Raw genomic sequence first — 17,010 nt, forward strand, 5'->3', positions numbered from 1 at the left:
TCCCTCTAGAGACTTTTTGTCTATGTTAATAATTTAATCAACAGTCTTATGCTAATGTGTGTTTCTTACCTTTATTTTCTCAGTAACTTTTTGTTGTTGAAGCTGTACAGCGATTGTGTTCCACAGCTTTGGAACATAAACTGAATAATTGAATTGTAGGAATAAGTTACCATGTTATTGAGAGAAAATGAGTTGACATGGACCACTGTGAATCTGTGAATATAACCCCTAAATCCCAACCACAACAAAAGCCAAATGTACATCACAAGTTAAATATATGTGCTATGCTTTCAGCATCTTTTTAATGACAGTCATTTAATTATTTAGGCCACATGCTGCTGTAGGGAGAATACACTGGAATTTGAACTAATGTTATTCCTTGATTTATATCAGGGCTTAGTTCACTTATGAAGGTTTGTTGCATTTTGTTTTTTTGTTTGTTTGGTTGTTTTTTTACTTAGAATAGTTGTCTTTTGGGGAATTACTGTCAGACCCGTAACCCTTCATCTTGCCTTTTCCTTTTCAGGCTGTTGTCCATACTCTTGATCCTTGAGGAGAAGGAAAGGTTGATAAGAACCTTTAACTATGGAAGATCTCTAAAGATCTTCAGAAATAAGAGATAGAGAGGCCGGAAATCCTAATTAAATACTCTATTTTGAAGCAAGTTCAACTTGAAATTAGATTCTTCCTTATATAACCATGAAAATGTCAAATTACAGAATATTCCATGGTACAATAACAGTGTAGTTGTAGTCCTGATTTAGATATTGGCTATAACAACAGTTATTAAAACCTTCAAAGTGGCAAAGAAAAGTTTTATCTCCTTAGGGTCAGTAGGGTCAGTGCTTGCTTTGTTTTCTTTTTTTTTTTTTTTTGTAGGCTTTCTGCAGAATTGAGGTAGTTACATTCATATTGAAAATGCAAATGGACAATCTGACAATGTACCTCAGAACTTGCAGGTTTTCCCTAAATCTTTGTAGATGAAGGGTTTTGTGCTTTGGAGCTATAATTTTAAAGATAGATACAGAAGGCAAATTGAGTTCTGGGAAGATTTCTTCTTAGGCAGTTGCCTTCCCTTAAACGACAGGAGCTTTGAAATGAATGTGGAGGTGTGTGTAATGTAATGCATCACATGCAGACTTTATTTGGTGCGTATGGAATGGTAATGTCAAGGTCTGTGTGGATGTTGGGGGCAGGGAAATTTGCATTATGCAAGTATCCTCTGTTCTGTAGTATTTTTCTTTGGAAACCCTGCTCTGCAGAGGGAAAACCTGCATCTCTAAGGGCTAGAAAGGAAAACCGAGGAAGATGTCCTCCACAAATGCTGCTGTGTTTGATTAGCTGGTGATGTAGTAAAGAGAATTAAATTGAATGGTAGCAATTTATGAATTTTAATGTGGTTTTTTATTCACATACTACTTTAATGTATTTTAGTTTTCCATATATGAAGTATGCAAAGGACTGATAAATCAGAAAAGTCATTCTTAAATGTAAATCCACCGAACAAGACCAAATCTTATTGCAGCAAATATGGCTAAGAAAAATACTGTTTATTCATAGAGCTTGGATATGGGTATGAGAAAATACGCTTTAGTTTTAAGTAGGTGTAAGATGGAAAAATGTTCTGAGTATGTGTGTACCAGTTAACATACAATGCTCCACTTAATACCAGCATTCACTAAACTGTGATGCTCTTAGGGAGCACAAACATATGCTATTCCTGGCTATCTCTGCTTAGCAGCTGCAGACAACCTCGAAAGGAATTTCAGTAATCCTTGTAAGGAACCTATCTAAGCAGGAAATCTGCTGTTCTTTTCTCTCCAGCAATAGGGTCCGAGAGACTAGGGCCTGAGGAAGCTTAGCTCAGGCTGTGGTGTCATGAGATTGATTGAGCCAATCTAACAACTTGCTGCTGCTGGAAGAACAGAGACTGACTTTTTTACCCCCGCTTCCAGCTGCACAGCCCTGACACCATGCATGGCCTCTGGTACCCACTAGGAACTGAGCTTACTGATCTGAGGACTTTCCTCCTTAACCCCAATAATATAAAAATCAGAAACCAAAAGCCCTAAATGTTTTCTGTTCAGAGTCTGGGCAGTAGCTGGGAGCGGGAAAGAGTTGAGCAGCCATAGTCATTTTGGTATCTGAGACAAAGATGGCATTTGCAGGCAACTGGATTTGGGGACCCAAGATGTGCTTGATTCAGAGAGAGTGCAGGTAGTCTTACTGCTTGTTTCTGAAGTATAAACAGTGGGCTATGGAGTGACAAAAAGAGGGGGATATATAGCATTCCCAGGAGTAGGGGGCCTCCCTACGTGGCTGGGAAGGGAATCAGTCCTGGAAGCATATTGCCTGAGAGTTGCAGGGAACAGAATGGGAGGTGTTCCTAGGAGAAGGCAGTTACAACAGGCATGGGGCTGAAAGCATGAGCAGAGCTGACAAGACTCATGGAAGGAGAGGCAGTGGCTGCAGGAGGCACTCAGTCTTCTCTTGTCCACTTACCACCCAACACTGGGCTCTAGAGACAAGTAGAGAGGCAGTGATGGGGTCCCAGCTGCCGGAGTTCCTGTGCCAGCGTGTCCAGAACTTATAGTTCTTTATCCAGAGTAAGCCAAGACCACTTCAGTCTGTCAGAACTTTTTTCCTACTGGGAGGGTAGTAGGGAAGCTACTGATTAGTGCTTACACCTGTATTTTATTCTGGTGATTCCTCCAGCTGACAATAGATTAAAGAACTTTGGAATCCAGTTGTCACTTGTGTGTTTTCCAGATGAGCTCCTATTAATTTTTAATCTGTAGGGTGTTTTGCTTTTCATACTTTACAGCTTTGCAGCTGGTCGTGTTTTGAGTTGGTTCCAACAATAATTTGCCCAGCAATCATGGATCTTTCTGTTAACAGTAGTTTATTATTTAAAGAAGAAACCTAAATGGCTTTGATGCCTGGTAGGTTATCACTAAAGAGACTCTTGCAAGTGACTCGTGTCTGATGCTCAAGCCTGCTGTGAGCTAAAGCCTAGTATTAACTTCCATCTGCCTTCTATGGTTTTAACATAGTTCAGATTTGCAGCCCTTTGCCTTTTGTTTGCATCTTCACGTTTCACACCCAGTTCCTCTGCAGCAGCATATCTTCCAGCATATATTCCACAGGAGTATATCCCTAATTTGAGGAATAATGCAGTAAACTGAAGTCCTGCAGCATTCTCACAAGGAGGTGATGATTTTGTGTGATAAGGGATTTGCCTGAAACTGTGACTATGATTCTGCTTTCTGTGCTTTGTGTTTACTTCTGTTATATTAGCGCAAAGGAGATCACAATGGGATTGTGTATTTAGTGCTGTTTGTATGGAAGTGCATTTAAAAAGAAAAAAACTTGAAATTTTGAATTTTGCCTCACCTCTCCCTTCTTACGTAAGGCAAGTATTGGTCTAAAATTACCTAGCTTAGGTAAATGATCAGTTATATAAAGTGTCTGTCTTAAAAGATACACATCCTCTCTTCACTTTGTGCTAGAACATGTCCATGAAGTCTAGAAGTGGAATAAAAATTTTAGGTTTTAATTGTCCGTAAGCTTACCTAATTATTATGCTCTCTGTCCCCCATTTTGATTGGGGAATGTATAAATGAGTTGAATGGAAAATTAAAGAAAAAAAATCTTTGAACACAGTTATTTTTGATGTAAGTCTACTATCTAGTTTTATTCTTTAATGTGCATTAGCAGATCTTTTCCTGTGAAACAAAGGGTGACCTAAGGTGAGGATCTATCTTGAAAGTAACATATTTAATATCATTTTCATTTCTTTTATAATCCCACATTTTCATGTAACAGACTGGCCACACATACACTATAAGAAATGGTAAAGCTCACTCTTGTGGTATAGTAAGAGAAGTGCAGAAAGCAACAGCCCTTTATTCTTCAGTGATTTTTGTGTGCATATAAACATTAGAAGTGACCCTTAAACATACTGCTTTCTGTAGATGGATCCTTGATATTTTCATTATTCTCTCAATGAACATCGTTTCTTTTGTTCTGTTTTTCTTTCTGTGGTCTAAGGAACTTTACAGTGTTGATGCAGTGCACTATCAGGCTGCTGGACAGGTATTGATGCTTACAGCACCGCTAACCAAAGCTGCTTTACTAAAACTCACTGGTTTTTCATCAATCATGAAGTTACGAATGCAGCCAGTGAAGGAGTTGCGTGTAGTCAGGCTGGATGTTAACAGAGATTCTGGAAGAAGCAGATGAAAAAAAAATAAATTAGAGCTCATGATGACCTAAATAATAAGTGTAGTGGCAGAATCTTTTCAATTTGCTACTAACTGCAGCTCTGCTGAATCTTCTGTGGGTATTCTAAAATATCTGGCCTACTGCCAGTGTCCTAGAGGCCATTAGAGTAAGCTGGGGAGTTACCTACATTTATCTAAAACTCTTGATACTACATAGTCAATAGAGGCCCAGTCTTGCATTTTTTGACAACTGCATTTACTTTTAAGTAATAGAGCAGATGAATCCCAAGGTGTGTGTTTCTAATTTCTGTTACCATTACATGTATTGTCATCTATGTCTGATTTGTTAGTTTGCATTTAGTTTACTATATTTACATGGTATTAGTTAGTATTGTATCTTGTTTGTTGTCATGAAGTTCTTTGTAAAATTTTTCTATGTGCCAGGGTGATAAAAGCATTATAAAGCCAATGCATGGCATTGCTTTAGCATTCTATAATTAATGCAGAAATAGAAGGCTTTATTATGAAGCAGAACAGCATTTGCAATTACCACTTCATATTACCTCTCTGGGAAGAGTTCTGCCCTAATAAAATTCCAGTTTGGATTTAAAGAGTGAACAGGCATCTGCACATAGATTTTATCATTCCCTTTGGGCTCATTTTTCCTCCTGGTAGTGGGGGATGCATGAGAACATCATGCACTCAAGCCACTAATCCAAGATAAGAAGTATAATAGATGTTGTAGTTAGAGCTGTTCATGATTGACGTGCAAGGCACAGAGAAATAATGCTGCATGTTTTCAGTGAGAAATGTACAGGAGATGACTTAAAAATTGAATCACGTAGTGTTGATTACAGTTTGTATATGAACCCCAACAGAGTAACTCTTGTCTGCTGAATAAGGGAAATAAACGTAGTAATCTAGGCCCACGCTACACAGATGGTCTGTGAGTCACAAATTCACATTAGCAGACATCTGTGCAATAGAAATCACTAGACAGAAAAAGAATCTTCACGTTTTGTCTTAGGTTCAAAGATGCCATTTCTTGAAGAAGAGGAAAGAAGACTACCAGCAACAGAACCTTGAGACTTCAGTTACAGTAAGTTTCCAATCCCATGAATAAATAAACAAATAAATAAATAAACTTACTTCTTAAAACCCAGTAAGCCCATACTGGAAAATAAAAAGGAAAAAAGAGCTTTTTTTTTTTTTACCTAGCGGGCTGACTTATCTGTTGAGTCCATACCTGACCCTCCAGCCACTGTAAGTGTTTTAATGTCAGCGAAGCAGCATTTTTTTTCTTTGATAACTTGAGTCAGAACATTTCTGATCAGCTCTTGAGCCTTTGAGTTTTATCACGTTACTCACACGAGGTACATTTTGTTCTTTTTTGCAATGAAAACTCAGTCTCTATGCTTCCTCTGGAAACCATGTTAAAATTTGAGAACAATGTACCACAAAGCTGCCAAAAACTTACCTGGTACACCTCCGATAAACACGGGCTCCCTGTGGTCAATTGCCTTTGGATTTAGTGGCCCTACCACATGGTTGACTTCAGAGTCTACATCCAGCTGCACCACATTAGCATCTCTAATAACTGAAAGGAGAAGGAACAGGGATTAAGAAGATTGTAAGAAGTAGCACATGAGTTTTCTGTGACAGGAGTTATCTGTTTGAGCTGTGTCGTTTGATTTAGTGTTTGCTAGACTGGGTGTAAGCCATCAGTGGCAGCCTGTGGGCAGATCCTGGTACAGAGCAGGGCCAATGGAAGATACACTGTGGGAGCAAGGGTGCTCTGGAGTGGGGCTCTTGATTGCTGGCAGCTGTGTCGAGGCTGCAGGGTATGAGCATACAATGGCATGTCTTGGAAAAACTGCCAGATCATTCCCAGTAAGGGATGTGCTAGAATGCAGTGAGGTTTCCGTTTCCTCCTTGCTTATGTGTCTGTGTTCCCTTCAGGAGGAAACCAGAATGTGTAGGGAAAGGGTGCATACTCAGATCTCTTTTGGATGTGACATGGGAGGTATTCCAAGTCAGCATATAGACAGGAAGGTAAGGGAGTTCAAAGAACCTGAGGTTTAGAAGTACTTTTTGACTTTCAAATCCAGGAAAGAAGGATGGATGTCTGGCACAGAAGCAAAATCCTGACTTGCACAGATATCTCTCTGTGCAAGGCAGGGGCTCACCAGATGTTCTTATTTGACCTTTAAGGGCAGCATATACTTGTACTTACTACATTCTACCAACCTAATTGGGAAAAGAAGAATATAATCTGGTATACAGCTTAGGAAATGTTGCCAGCATTTCAGCTAGGCTGTCTTGTGTTCCTTGAACAAGGCACTTCCATATTTGCTTGTTCTTTGTAGAAATTTGTGCTTGTCCTTCCTGGAGGCTCTACAGTTCCTACGTCTGAGAGAAGAGTATAACTGTGTCTTTCACACAAACTTGTGTCTTGACAGATGAAAAGGAAGAACTGAAAGTATGACCCCATTCCCAGTGCACTAGCCTATGGAGATGGATATCTGGGGAGGGAGAACTGGGTTCTGTCACCTTACTTAGGGGATGATCTTGTTTTACTGACCTGCAATTCGGTGCCATCTGCCGTCACAGAGACTCTGTTTCAGTGTCACTGAAGTTGAAAAATCCCTGATTCCATTATTCAGTTTCACAGTAACCTGGGGGAAATAATGTAGTCATCACTGAAAACCTCCTCCTGTTCTCTTTTTTTCCTTCTGTTGTAATAATGCTGTATTCCCCACTCAAAACATATCTAGTATGTAAATGAATGAAAAACATAATTTCATTAAATTCTTTAAAATAAAGCACCTTTCTAATTCTTAGATTTAGGGTTTTGTTTTATTTATTTATTTATTTATTTTTAGATTCAACAGTTCTGCAACATTTCTGATTTGAACTCAAGGAAGAGTTCAAAAAATTAAAAAAGAGCAGCTAATTTCACTCAGATTTTCTAGTACTGCTACTATGTAATTTCCTGTGTGGTAAATTAGTGTTTAAATTAGTAAATCAGATGATGTTTTGGCATCTTACTAGCCACTTAATAAGGAAAACAGCCACGAAACTCCCAAGTATAAACAAACAGGCAGTTTCTGAGGAAACAATAGGTGGGGAACTTAAGAATGAATTTTAAATTACTTGTTCAAGCTTACCAGCAAATCTCTAGCAGGCCTAGAAAGTGAGTCTAATTTTAAATTTTGCACCTCTGCTTTAGGTACATGGGTTAGTATTTTTCTGCATGGAAATATTACAGCGGCAGCAGAGTGGTGTTGTGTCCCTGTTGCAGGGCACAAGATTCCCAATGGTGGTTGCCAGAGAACTCCAAGTACTGAGTCCAACCATTCAAGCTTTTCAAATGGCTAAGCTGTCCCTGATAATACTGACACCTTGTTGACTGAAAATGTTGCAAGAAAACAACGTATATTTAGTTGTAGAGGATCTCTGTTTCAAGATAGCTGTATCTAAGAGACTTCTAAATTTTTTTTTCCACAAGAGCACCAGCAAACAAAAATGAAATGATCCTCACTTTCTCTTGTAGCCACCCTTGGACAAAATACATGGAAGCAATTAAAACAAATTCAGAATTGTGAGAGAAAGTGGCTTCTTAATAAATTACCTAGACAAGCTGTACTAATAGAGATGCATACATTTAAAAAAAAAATAAAGGTGCTGATTGTTCTTATTTGTTCAGCAGAAGTGTTTTCACAAAACTGGTCTTTGGTAATACATTCAAAGAGAGCAGATAGTTAATATTAAGAAGGACAGATTCTTGCTATGAAATGACAAGTAGGGAAGAGCTGCTTTTTCAGGGTGAATTTTGTTTGTGAATTGCATATATATTATACAGGAAGTGAGGTTTGAAGCAGTAGGTGAGGCAATATCTTTTGTTAGACCAACTGATGCAGTTGGAAAACCAGACAAATTTCTGGGCATGCAAACCTTCCATCAGATCACTATATAAGTGCTAGACTAGGTGTATGTAGATGCAGCTTTTAAGGCAGCATCATACACAGCAATGCAATGTGCTTTAAGAAGTTCTTTGTTAATTCACCAAGGACTAGCTACAGCTGTAAGAATGGGCTTTATGTTACCGAATCAGTTGTCAAAGTTAGGTGCCTAACTGAAGCACCTGTTGGTCTCTGTATAGTCGATATAGAAAAATATATTCTCTGAATGACAGCTCATTTAGTCATCTATATTATACACCTGCTTTAGGATAGGATGAATCACCAGGTTAAAACTGTCCATTTGGTCACTCTCCTGTAGGTTCCTGTTCTTATAAGAGAGGTGACAGCATGTTTCCTCAGGTGTTGCATTTCTAATTGAGGTACAGCCAGCCTCACTTAAATACCCTTCCACTTTGGTTGATAGTTAGATACTAGGCAGTGCATAAAGAATACCTACACTGTTTAGCCTCTGGACTATGCCCTGAGTTTCTTTTTTGCGAAAAGAAAAAAAAAATCCCCTGCTTTAAACCTTTGCTTGCTTTGTCCACTTAGACTGCAACTTGTTACTGTATGTATGTATGCAACACAGAGCACGAAGAGATCCAGATTTTAGCGATGAACATAATAAAAAAACAGCAACAGCAACAACTATCTGGTAAGTTCATTTCAAACCTCTCTCTTTCAATTGACAGCCTTACAAAAATCCAGAGGCTCTAAAAACCAGATGAACTTTCCCTTTCCCTTGCTCTCACTATCACACATATATATGTTAAAGGAAGAAGGGACTAAGCACAACTCAGACTTCTCTTTTAACAAATAAGAAATAAAAATTCATCAACAGTTACCTTACTTGTAACTGTTATACATTTTTAATGTGTGGGTGAAAGAGCAGCACCAAAGAGTCGGTGCTCCACTTTTCAACTGCTCACTAAGTATTTATAGTTGGTATCAGTAAAGTGATCTGATTTTTTTCTTGGGTGTTATTTTTTGTATTTTAAAATAAATACCAGGATTGCCTAATCTAAGCATTTAATATATTTTAGGAGAGAAACAATAATCAATTAATGGCAAATTTGTAAGGAAAAAAGCTGCATATAGCAGAGCCCAAGTAGGTAGTAGAGGAACTGGTCAAAAGCAGTGGAGGAGACGTGACCTTCATTATACCTGTCCATTTCTCATGTGCATATTCAAGTACTCTCCATTCACGCTGTGACCATGCAGTAGAATTCCTGAGCTGCTTCGGGGACGTATTTCAAAAACAACTTCAAATTTCAGGCCTAAACTGAAGGATTCATCTGTGAGGTAAAAAGAATAACATTCTTTTTGTACTTAGTGATGAAATTGGACATTTATTCAAAGTCAAAATAGAAGTTCAAAGCCTAGAGTGGAACTTACTTGTCATGTCTTTAAAACTATTGAAATGTGCCAGTACACAATACTTGAAGAGATAGCATGGTGTGCTGTCAGTGACTCATTTCAACTTTTGTTTTGTTTATGTTTTTTTGGAGTACTAATAAAGGTTTCTGTATTTCTCTAATTATTTTTAAAAAAGTATTTTGTTTAAAAATATTTCTTAGCAACGAAATTGACAGCAGAAAGTAAATTATCTGTATTTTTTGGCAGTTTCTTTTTGTGCAATTTGCTAGACATTCAGCAGTCTTTCTACAATGAGTACGAGTTCACTTGAGCTTTGATGATTTAGAATAAACTCCCTTTTTCAATCTGGGGACAGGCCAGGGAGCAAATTAGAAACACCATCTTAATTCTTCATTGTGTTGCCAATGAGTAGGGTTGTGCAGTTTCCCTTCCTGTTCAGATCAGAGCCTATGTCATAAGAAGATCCTCATAAAACGCTTCCTGGAACACAGCAGGCCTAAATGATAGAGAAGATGTGTTCTGTCATGCTGTTCATTATCAACACATGCAGAAAGCCTTTCCTTAGAATTTTTTAATTTCATGTTGTTTTATTAATTAAAAAACTAAAAGATGACCATTTGCTGGTGTACTTGGTCTTGACCACATTGACTTCTATATGTCTATGATAATGTTTACCATATTATAACCTGTTCTCTTGTGAAATTGTTTTAATTATTTGAAATACCTACACAGACATATATTTATATAACGACTTGTTAAGTTTCATGGTGACATTGTGACCTGTCAAGTTCAGGTGCTTACCACAATAATGATCTGTATCTAACAATCCTTACAGCTCACAGCCTCAGAAATTACCACACCATTTAGTGAAATATGCCATTCTGAAGCACAGTGAATACTACAGTATTAAGGGATACATTTGTTTAGTAGTGTATTACCAAGGACAACATATCCTCCTTCTGATGAGAAGTATGTTCCTGCTTCTGATGGCCCTTCAAAGCAAGGTGTTACACTAAATGTCTGCGAAGCTGAAGCAATTGATCTTCCATTGAGCTGTAAATTGCTGAGACAACCACTAAAGCTGTAGACAGAGTTAATCTGAGGGGGGAAAAAAGCATGATTAATAGATAAACTGCTTATGGCAGGAAGTAAACTCTTCTGTCCTTATTTGTACTTGTTTATGAGCTGTAAGGCTGTGATTGTATGGTGCATCAGTTCTGAATTAAAGAACAGTTTCCAAGAGATGCAGGACAGATGCTTCTCATAGCCTCTCATGTCTGTCTGATGATTTCAAGGTACCTCCGGCTTGTGTTGTTTCTCAAACAATCCTCAACCATGAGAAACAAAGAGCAACTAGAGTATACATACCTCTTACCCTCAGGGCAAGACAGGGGTCTGGTTTTTCTGAGTAGCGCATCTATCTTGTTAGGCACATAACATTAAAGATTAGTTTTGTTCATTTTTGCTTTAACACTGCTTTCTATATACCTCAGTACCAAGATGTAGAGCAGAATCCTGACTTCTAGGTACTGTCTTAAAACAGAGGTACTAAGACAACACTAAAATCTCTCTGAAACTCATCTATATCTCAGACCTTAGGGCGCAACTGATCTCACCTATTTTACCTGTCTCATCTAAGCCTGGATGTCACTAGGATTTCTCTCTTTCTTAGGGACCACTGGCTTTACAGTTGCTGCTAAAAGTCTATGGGAGTCCAGCCCAGCTACTGCCAGCCCAGTCCTGCAGGAGCTTTGCTATGTACTTGAACTGAGCTCCTCGGTGTGCTGAGGATTCAGATCATAATACGCTTTTGCCTGAACTCATCCCTACAGCCAGCTTTTGCATTAGCTGTACATGGAGGTATGGATAATTTAACAGATGTCTGCTTTACCTGTATATTTTTTACAGCTTTTCCGGGAGCTACACCCCCAATATAGAGTGGTTCAGTGGCTTGCCAGGTATTAGCATTACCGCCGAAAGATTCTTCCAGTACTCGGAGACCATCAATTATCAAGCGACCAATATTTTTGCCTCTAATAAATATCACCTAGAAAAGGAGGAAAAAAAATTGGAAGATTACTTTTATCTGTTGAGGGAACTCTCCTGTGCAGTGGAAGAAGATAGAAAGTTTGAGAAGAAAAGCTTGAGAGTGATACTCTATAAGCCTGTTTTATTAACTGCCAATATTCTTTGCTGGACAACCCTCTTTTCACATTCATGTAAAGACTAGATAGTGAAACTGCCGTCTTTCTTACATTTTGGTGTACAAGACAGAGGTGATCAAGGTGTCACAAGGTCTACTGAGATCTGCCCATCTTATATTTGTGTATATGATTCGTTGCTACAGTGCTATCAGTTAGCATTTTCATGGTCTTCACCAGTTTCATGGTCTGGATTCCTCCAGCCTGCTTTAAACACTTGAAGTGCCCAAGTTAGGAGCCTAGTAACTGTAGACTTCTTCTGTAGTCAGTGTTCAGAGAGGTACCTACAGAGAGAAATTCATCTTGACCCCCCAAATTGTCTTTTCATTTTCATAGACCACAGAGGGAGCCTAAGAGAGCTGTGCTTCTTGCTTAGGCACTTCAAAGAAATTTCCTGAACAAAACTGTCCTAGTCCTTCCTTTCCTAGATAACTTAATTGCCTCACTGTTCTACTAGATTCCATCACTTCTGCTCAGCTGTTACTATTGAGAATTTCTGGATTTTTATAACTGACTCACTTTCCTATCCCTAGTTAATGACTTGATAAAACGCCACGTGGAAAATTTAAAAATAGCGGCAGAAGTTTCTCAACATACAGATGCAATTATGAACACATGAATGAAAACTTCCTGAGCTGTCACGTCAGCAGTGTCTTTACTACAGCCTTCATAGCACGTGCCATCATAATGATTGCTTTCTTTTACTTACGTTGTGCCAAAGGCCATCATTGTATTTCTCTTGGCTCTTAATCCTTATCTTCTGGTGACCAGCATTAAACATAAAAATGAGTCGGCCATGAGCCACAAAAAGGGCCATGAAATTGGTCTCCTTTTCATCCGAGACGTAGAAAATCATTCCATGAGATGAGTGAGTTTTCAGACTGATAGAGAACTCAGCTCTGGCACATAAAAACACAATATTAAAGTTAGAGCAGATATAATTGACTTAAATCAAACTGCAGGCAGAGGAAGACACAGATTTTCCTTTTATCCAAAGGATTACATGTCTTCTTTGTAGAAGTGGTGTTTCTGAGAACAATTCTTTACTGTTTTTTTGGAGTAGAAGTCAAAGTTGGAGAAGAAGCTGCCTTGCAATGAGCTTGTTTTAAAAAATTAAAAACTATGTAGTGGATAAAATCAATACAGACCACCAATAACTGACACTATATACACTAAATTTCTATCCCTGTTGGACAGCAGTGTTGGGGGACTTTTTAACTCTGATGGCATGGAGGCCTGACAGTTCACAAATCTTTACTGTTATTCCAGACTCACTGCTAAGGTTCTCCTTCCTTGTAGTTTCTTGTGAAGTCCAAGACAGTTTGACAACTTATACTGACTTGGTTTGACACCATCAACAATGCAGATTTCTTGAGTGATTGGTATTACTACTTTGGGTATAAAAAAATGGCAAAGCCGTACTGGTGTAGGATGGTGCCAGAACTGATTACTTTTGCTTCTCATGTCAGGTGACTAGCCTAGCTTCCATTCTTCATATGCCTGAAGGATCTGTATGTTCCCCATTGCATGTGTGAGTACATTCCACACACACTTAGGCCCTTGCCAATATCAGTTTTTTTAAACCATCACAAGTCATTGGTTTTTTAAGGTGCGCATTACAATGATGAAGCTGTAATAACTGTTGTAAAACAAATACGTCTTTTAGGGATGAAGAGACATACTAGAGTTTTGGTTTTCCTTCTTCATATAAGCACCATCAGGACTGCCCTAAATAAAACACTACTGAATTAAAATGAACATAATGCTTTTTTTATTTAAGTCAGGAAATAGCACTTTTTTTTTCTGAGTTACTTGTCTGGTATGCTTCCAGGAAGTACTGTGTTGTTGAATTTACAGTCTTTCATGGAAAATATTAAACCAAAATTCCTTGTTGGTCATAACACACCATATGGCATATTCTGTGGGAGCCTGAAAAATAAATGTCTACAATATCAGGACTCATTATTAATTACTTGAATTTCCATTATTGGAAATAATGGAATTTGGATTGGACATGTTTTTCATAGCTTTATGTCCTACTGCACTGTGTAGATTCCTAACCATTAAACAGCTGACAAGGTCCACTCAACACATAACTGCTTCATTTCTTGGTGAACTGTCATGTTCTTTCCCAGCTCTGCTCTAATGCCATTGCTTCTTGTGTAAAGAGACTGATGGTGTATTGCTTGCATGGAACTAACATCCTCGTAGTCTTCATACAAATAGGCAAGGAGACACATTTTATTAATATATAGAGCAGATGAAGACTCCACAAGAGAGATATAATTGAAAACACATTCTATTTATTGCTCTTACTCAATTGAAACACCTTTTAAGATATCTTAACAACATGCTTTATACAAAAAATGCCCTAAGATATAGAGGAAAAAGCCATGGTAACAGCAGAAATGTGTCCCTTTTTTTATTTGAAATTCATCTTTCTCCTCCCCAGTATATATAAATTTTATTTCTAAGGTCCCCTTACCTTTGACGGAAATCCATTGGTATGTGATGAAATTCCTGACGGCTGTTTGCTGTTCCTCCAAACTGATATGCATGTTTGGTTGCCTTGGGATTCATGGGCAAGTGGCACTGAGGGTCTTTTTGCATATTCACTTCTTCATACAGTTTTTTGAGGCCAGTGGAAGGCTGTGAAATCTTGTCTTTATCTCTTCCCACCTTCATAGAAAGAGAACCATTAACCAGAAATTTTAACTAAGATTGGACATAATAAAATAACAGTATAATTTATATATAAGCTAGTATTATATTTTTTCCTTACAAAAATACCAGGAGTGGTTCCAACTCAAATTTTCCTTGAACAGATCTACTATAGATGCTAATTTAAGGCAGAAGGAGGGATAAACAGAATACTTGTGAAGCTAACATAATTACAATTAAATTCTTTTGCAGTTTTCCTAATCAAATCTTTTCCTCTCTGCTTTTGATGATATTGGTTATACTATAGGCGTAAGAGGACATGCTTGGACTACGAGTTCTGCATGCTGAAAGAAGGTTTTTTTCACATTTCTATTAATGCATGCTAATTGTGCCCAGTAGAGAGAGTCACACAGAGGTAGCTGAGAACAGCTTATTTCCTTTAGGATGTAGATGAAATAAAGAAGGCTTGTTTGTGCAGTACATTTTTGAAGGTGTCATAAATTTTGTTTTACAGTTCTATCAAGAGGGAATGATGCAAGTGTATGCCAGATAGGTTGGGGCAGGGCAGTCATTTGCAGCAGTAGAATATGTAAAGGAACAGGATCCTTTGCTTCATATATCTGAAATAGTCTTCATGTGGTACATCTTAGTTCCATGATTTGGAGAATTGTGAACCATGGCACAGTATGTATCAGCTTTGGAAAAAGGATGATAGCGGGGCAATTGTAGCAAACCTTTTTATTACGGTTTCCTTTGGCTTTTGAGGAGTTTTTTCCTTTCTTATGGAGAAGAGCAAGTGGAGGAGATTCAACAGGGCATCCATACAAAGAGGTCTGAACTTTCTCAGAGTACTGCTGGAAATCTTCTACTTCAACCTCTCGATCCAACCTGTGTTTCAAAGAGGGAATAACAAGAACAGCTTTTTTCCAAGAGTTGGAATTGTCTTAATAAAAATCAAAGAATTTTACATTTATGGTTTAAATTATATTTGGATGGGATTTTTCATTCTAGGATTGTGGAAAAAAGTACTGATTTATCAGTCAATGTCTGGCAAATGCCAGCAGCCTATGCTACCTCTGCCTGTTATATCCATGCCTGCATAAACAGAGAGGATCGATCTGCAGCATCAAATTCACTTTGAAATCTTCTATATAAGAACATTTCATAGAGCAATTAAGATCAGTGAATTCCGACCATTTTCACATGGCCAAACTCCTAACTTCCCCAGCTTCTGTGAGATTCCTTAATATAATTTTGTTTCAAAGGCAGAGCTGAAAGCTACATAGTATAAATGTAAATTACAGCTATGCAAATTATACATTGCACCAGCAGCATTAGCAATGCAGTACTGAAAGCTGATTTACATCAAGTTATTCCCACTTTAACGATATCTTAACCTAGCAAGTCTGTGCCAACAGATTCCATGGCAAATAAAGCAAGAAACTTATTCACACATACTGTCTAGCTTCACAAATGAGACAGAGATTTTTATTGTGACAATAAATCAGTTCTTTTGAGCTACTATTTGAGCTGTCAGGCAGTGACTGTCTGGTAATGTGTTTGGGAGGATGCTACGCACCTAGTAAAGTAAGCATTGCTTATGCAGCCAGTGAAGTTGGCTTGCTGTGTTCTGAGGGGAGAGCCACCAAAATAAAACTTCCTGATGCTGTCCGGGCTTTTCCCTGCTCTGTCTTTTGCTGGGTTCTTCTTGCTTTGTTTCTTGTCATCAATAGTCAGCTCATACCTGCAAAGGCAAAGCATGCATTTTCTAAGCTAGTTTCAGAAATGTCAATGCCAGTGGTTAGAGAGCATATTACATGCACCCAAAATACCCTGCTTAGTATGCATCACTGAATGGTAGTGCCCAAAGTCATGAGAAGACCTTCTCGCTTTCAGCTATGCAACAAGTATCTGTGCAATAACCCACTGGCAAAGTTGAGTCGAGAGGCCCATGGATTTCATAATATCCTGGGGTTAATTGTGAAGTCCAAAAAAATACAGGCCACCCAGTGAAGACAGATAAACTAAGGGATTGCTACTAAATGGATGGAGCCACCATTTGGGTAAAATGAGATCTAAGCACATGCTAATCTTCTTTATGCCCCTGTCCCTTTTTCCTTTTTCATTACAGTACATTGATGTTTGAGCTTCTACAATGTTTTTGACCTGATCATACCATGCAAGACATTAATTGCTTCAGAAGTCAGGAAAGATCCTATTGCTTTAATGAGAAACGGAGTATAACTAAAACATTAGACACTGATTTTGTTTGGCAAGTTCAGAATTCAGCACACTGAGGGAAACATGACGGTCCCCAAGCCTATTCCAAGGCACCTTTTCACACCTTCAGCTTTTCAAACTGTGTTTCTTGGATGTCAGAAGTCATAGGTACAAATCTCCATTTCCATTAGAAAGCAGAATGACCTGGTTGTATCTGCATAGGCAAGATTCTTGAAGAAAGATGCTTTGATTATTTGACCTTCTAAGAAATTTTTAAACATCAAAACCAACGGTAAAACATATCAGTGAAACAATGCTTTCACTTTTTTAAGAAGGAAATAGAGAGACTTACTCCCTACGGCGGTA

At 38.2% G+C, this 17,010-nt stretch overlaps 1 protein-coding gene and 1 long non-coding RNA gene across 3 annotated transcripts in view; one reads left to right on the forward strand and one right to left on the reverse strand.

Annotated features, from left to right (window-relative positions):
• Nucleotides 1–17,010, forward strand: part of LOC119150206 — a 34,462-nt gene that overhangs the window by 2,248 nt on the left and 15,204 nt on the right. The window contains exons 2-3 of one of the 2 annotated variants that reach the window (XR_005104966.1): nucleotides 527–565; nucleotides 5,251–5,322. This is a non-coding gene — a long non-coding RNA (uncharacterized LOC119150206). The remainder of the gene's footprint in view (nucleotides 1–526; nucleotides 566–5,250; nucleotides 5,323–17,010) is intronic. The other variant, XR_005104965.1, reaches the window with a different exon arrangement.
• LAMA4 (laminin subunit alpha 4) overlaps nucleotides 1,390–17,010 on the reverse strand; it is a 107,110-nt gene continuing 91,489 nt past the window's right edge. Inside the window, exons 30-39 of the mRNA XM_037392535.1 lie at nucleotides 16,004–16,168; nucleotides 15,159–15,312; nucleotides 14,249–14,442; nucleotides 12,473–12,662; nucleotides 11,454–11,609; nucleotides 10,501–10,660; nucleotides 9,350–9,480; nucleotides 6,805–6,898; nucleotides 5,701–5,820; nucleotides 1,390–4,225 (exon numbers count right to left, since the gene is read on the reverse strand). Coding sequence (XP_037248432.1) covers nucleotides 4,080–4,225; nucleotides 5,701–5,820; nucleotides 6,805–6,898; nucleotides 9,350–9,480; nucleotides 10,501–10,660; nucleotides 11,454–11,609; nucleotides 12,473–12,662; nucleotides 14,249–14,442; nucleotides 15,159–15,312; nucleotides 16,004–16,168 — 1,510 coding nt within the window. The 3' untranslated portion in view covers nucleotides 1,390–4,079. The remainder of the gene's footprint in view (nucleotides 4,226–5,700; nucleotides 5,821–6,804; nucleotides 6,899–9,349; nucleotides 9,481–10,500; nucleotides 10,661–11,453; nucleotides 11,610–12,472; nucleotides 12,663–14,248; nucleotides 14,443–15,158; nucleotides 15,313–16,003; nucleotides 16,169–17,010) is intronic.

This window comes from Falco rusticolus, chromosome 6 (assembly GCF_015220075.1).
Source record: "Falco rusticolus isolate bFalRus1 chromosome 6, bFalRus1.pri, whole genome shotgun sequence".
NCBI classification, from domain to species: Eukaryota; Metazoa; Chordata; class Aves; order Falconiformes; family Falconidae; genus Falco; species Falco rusticolus.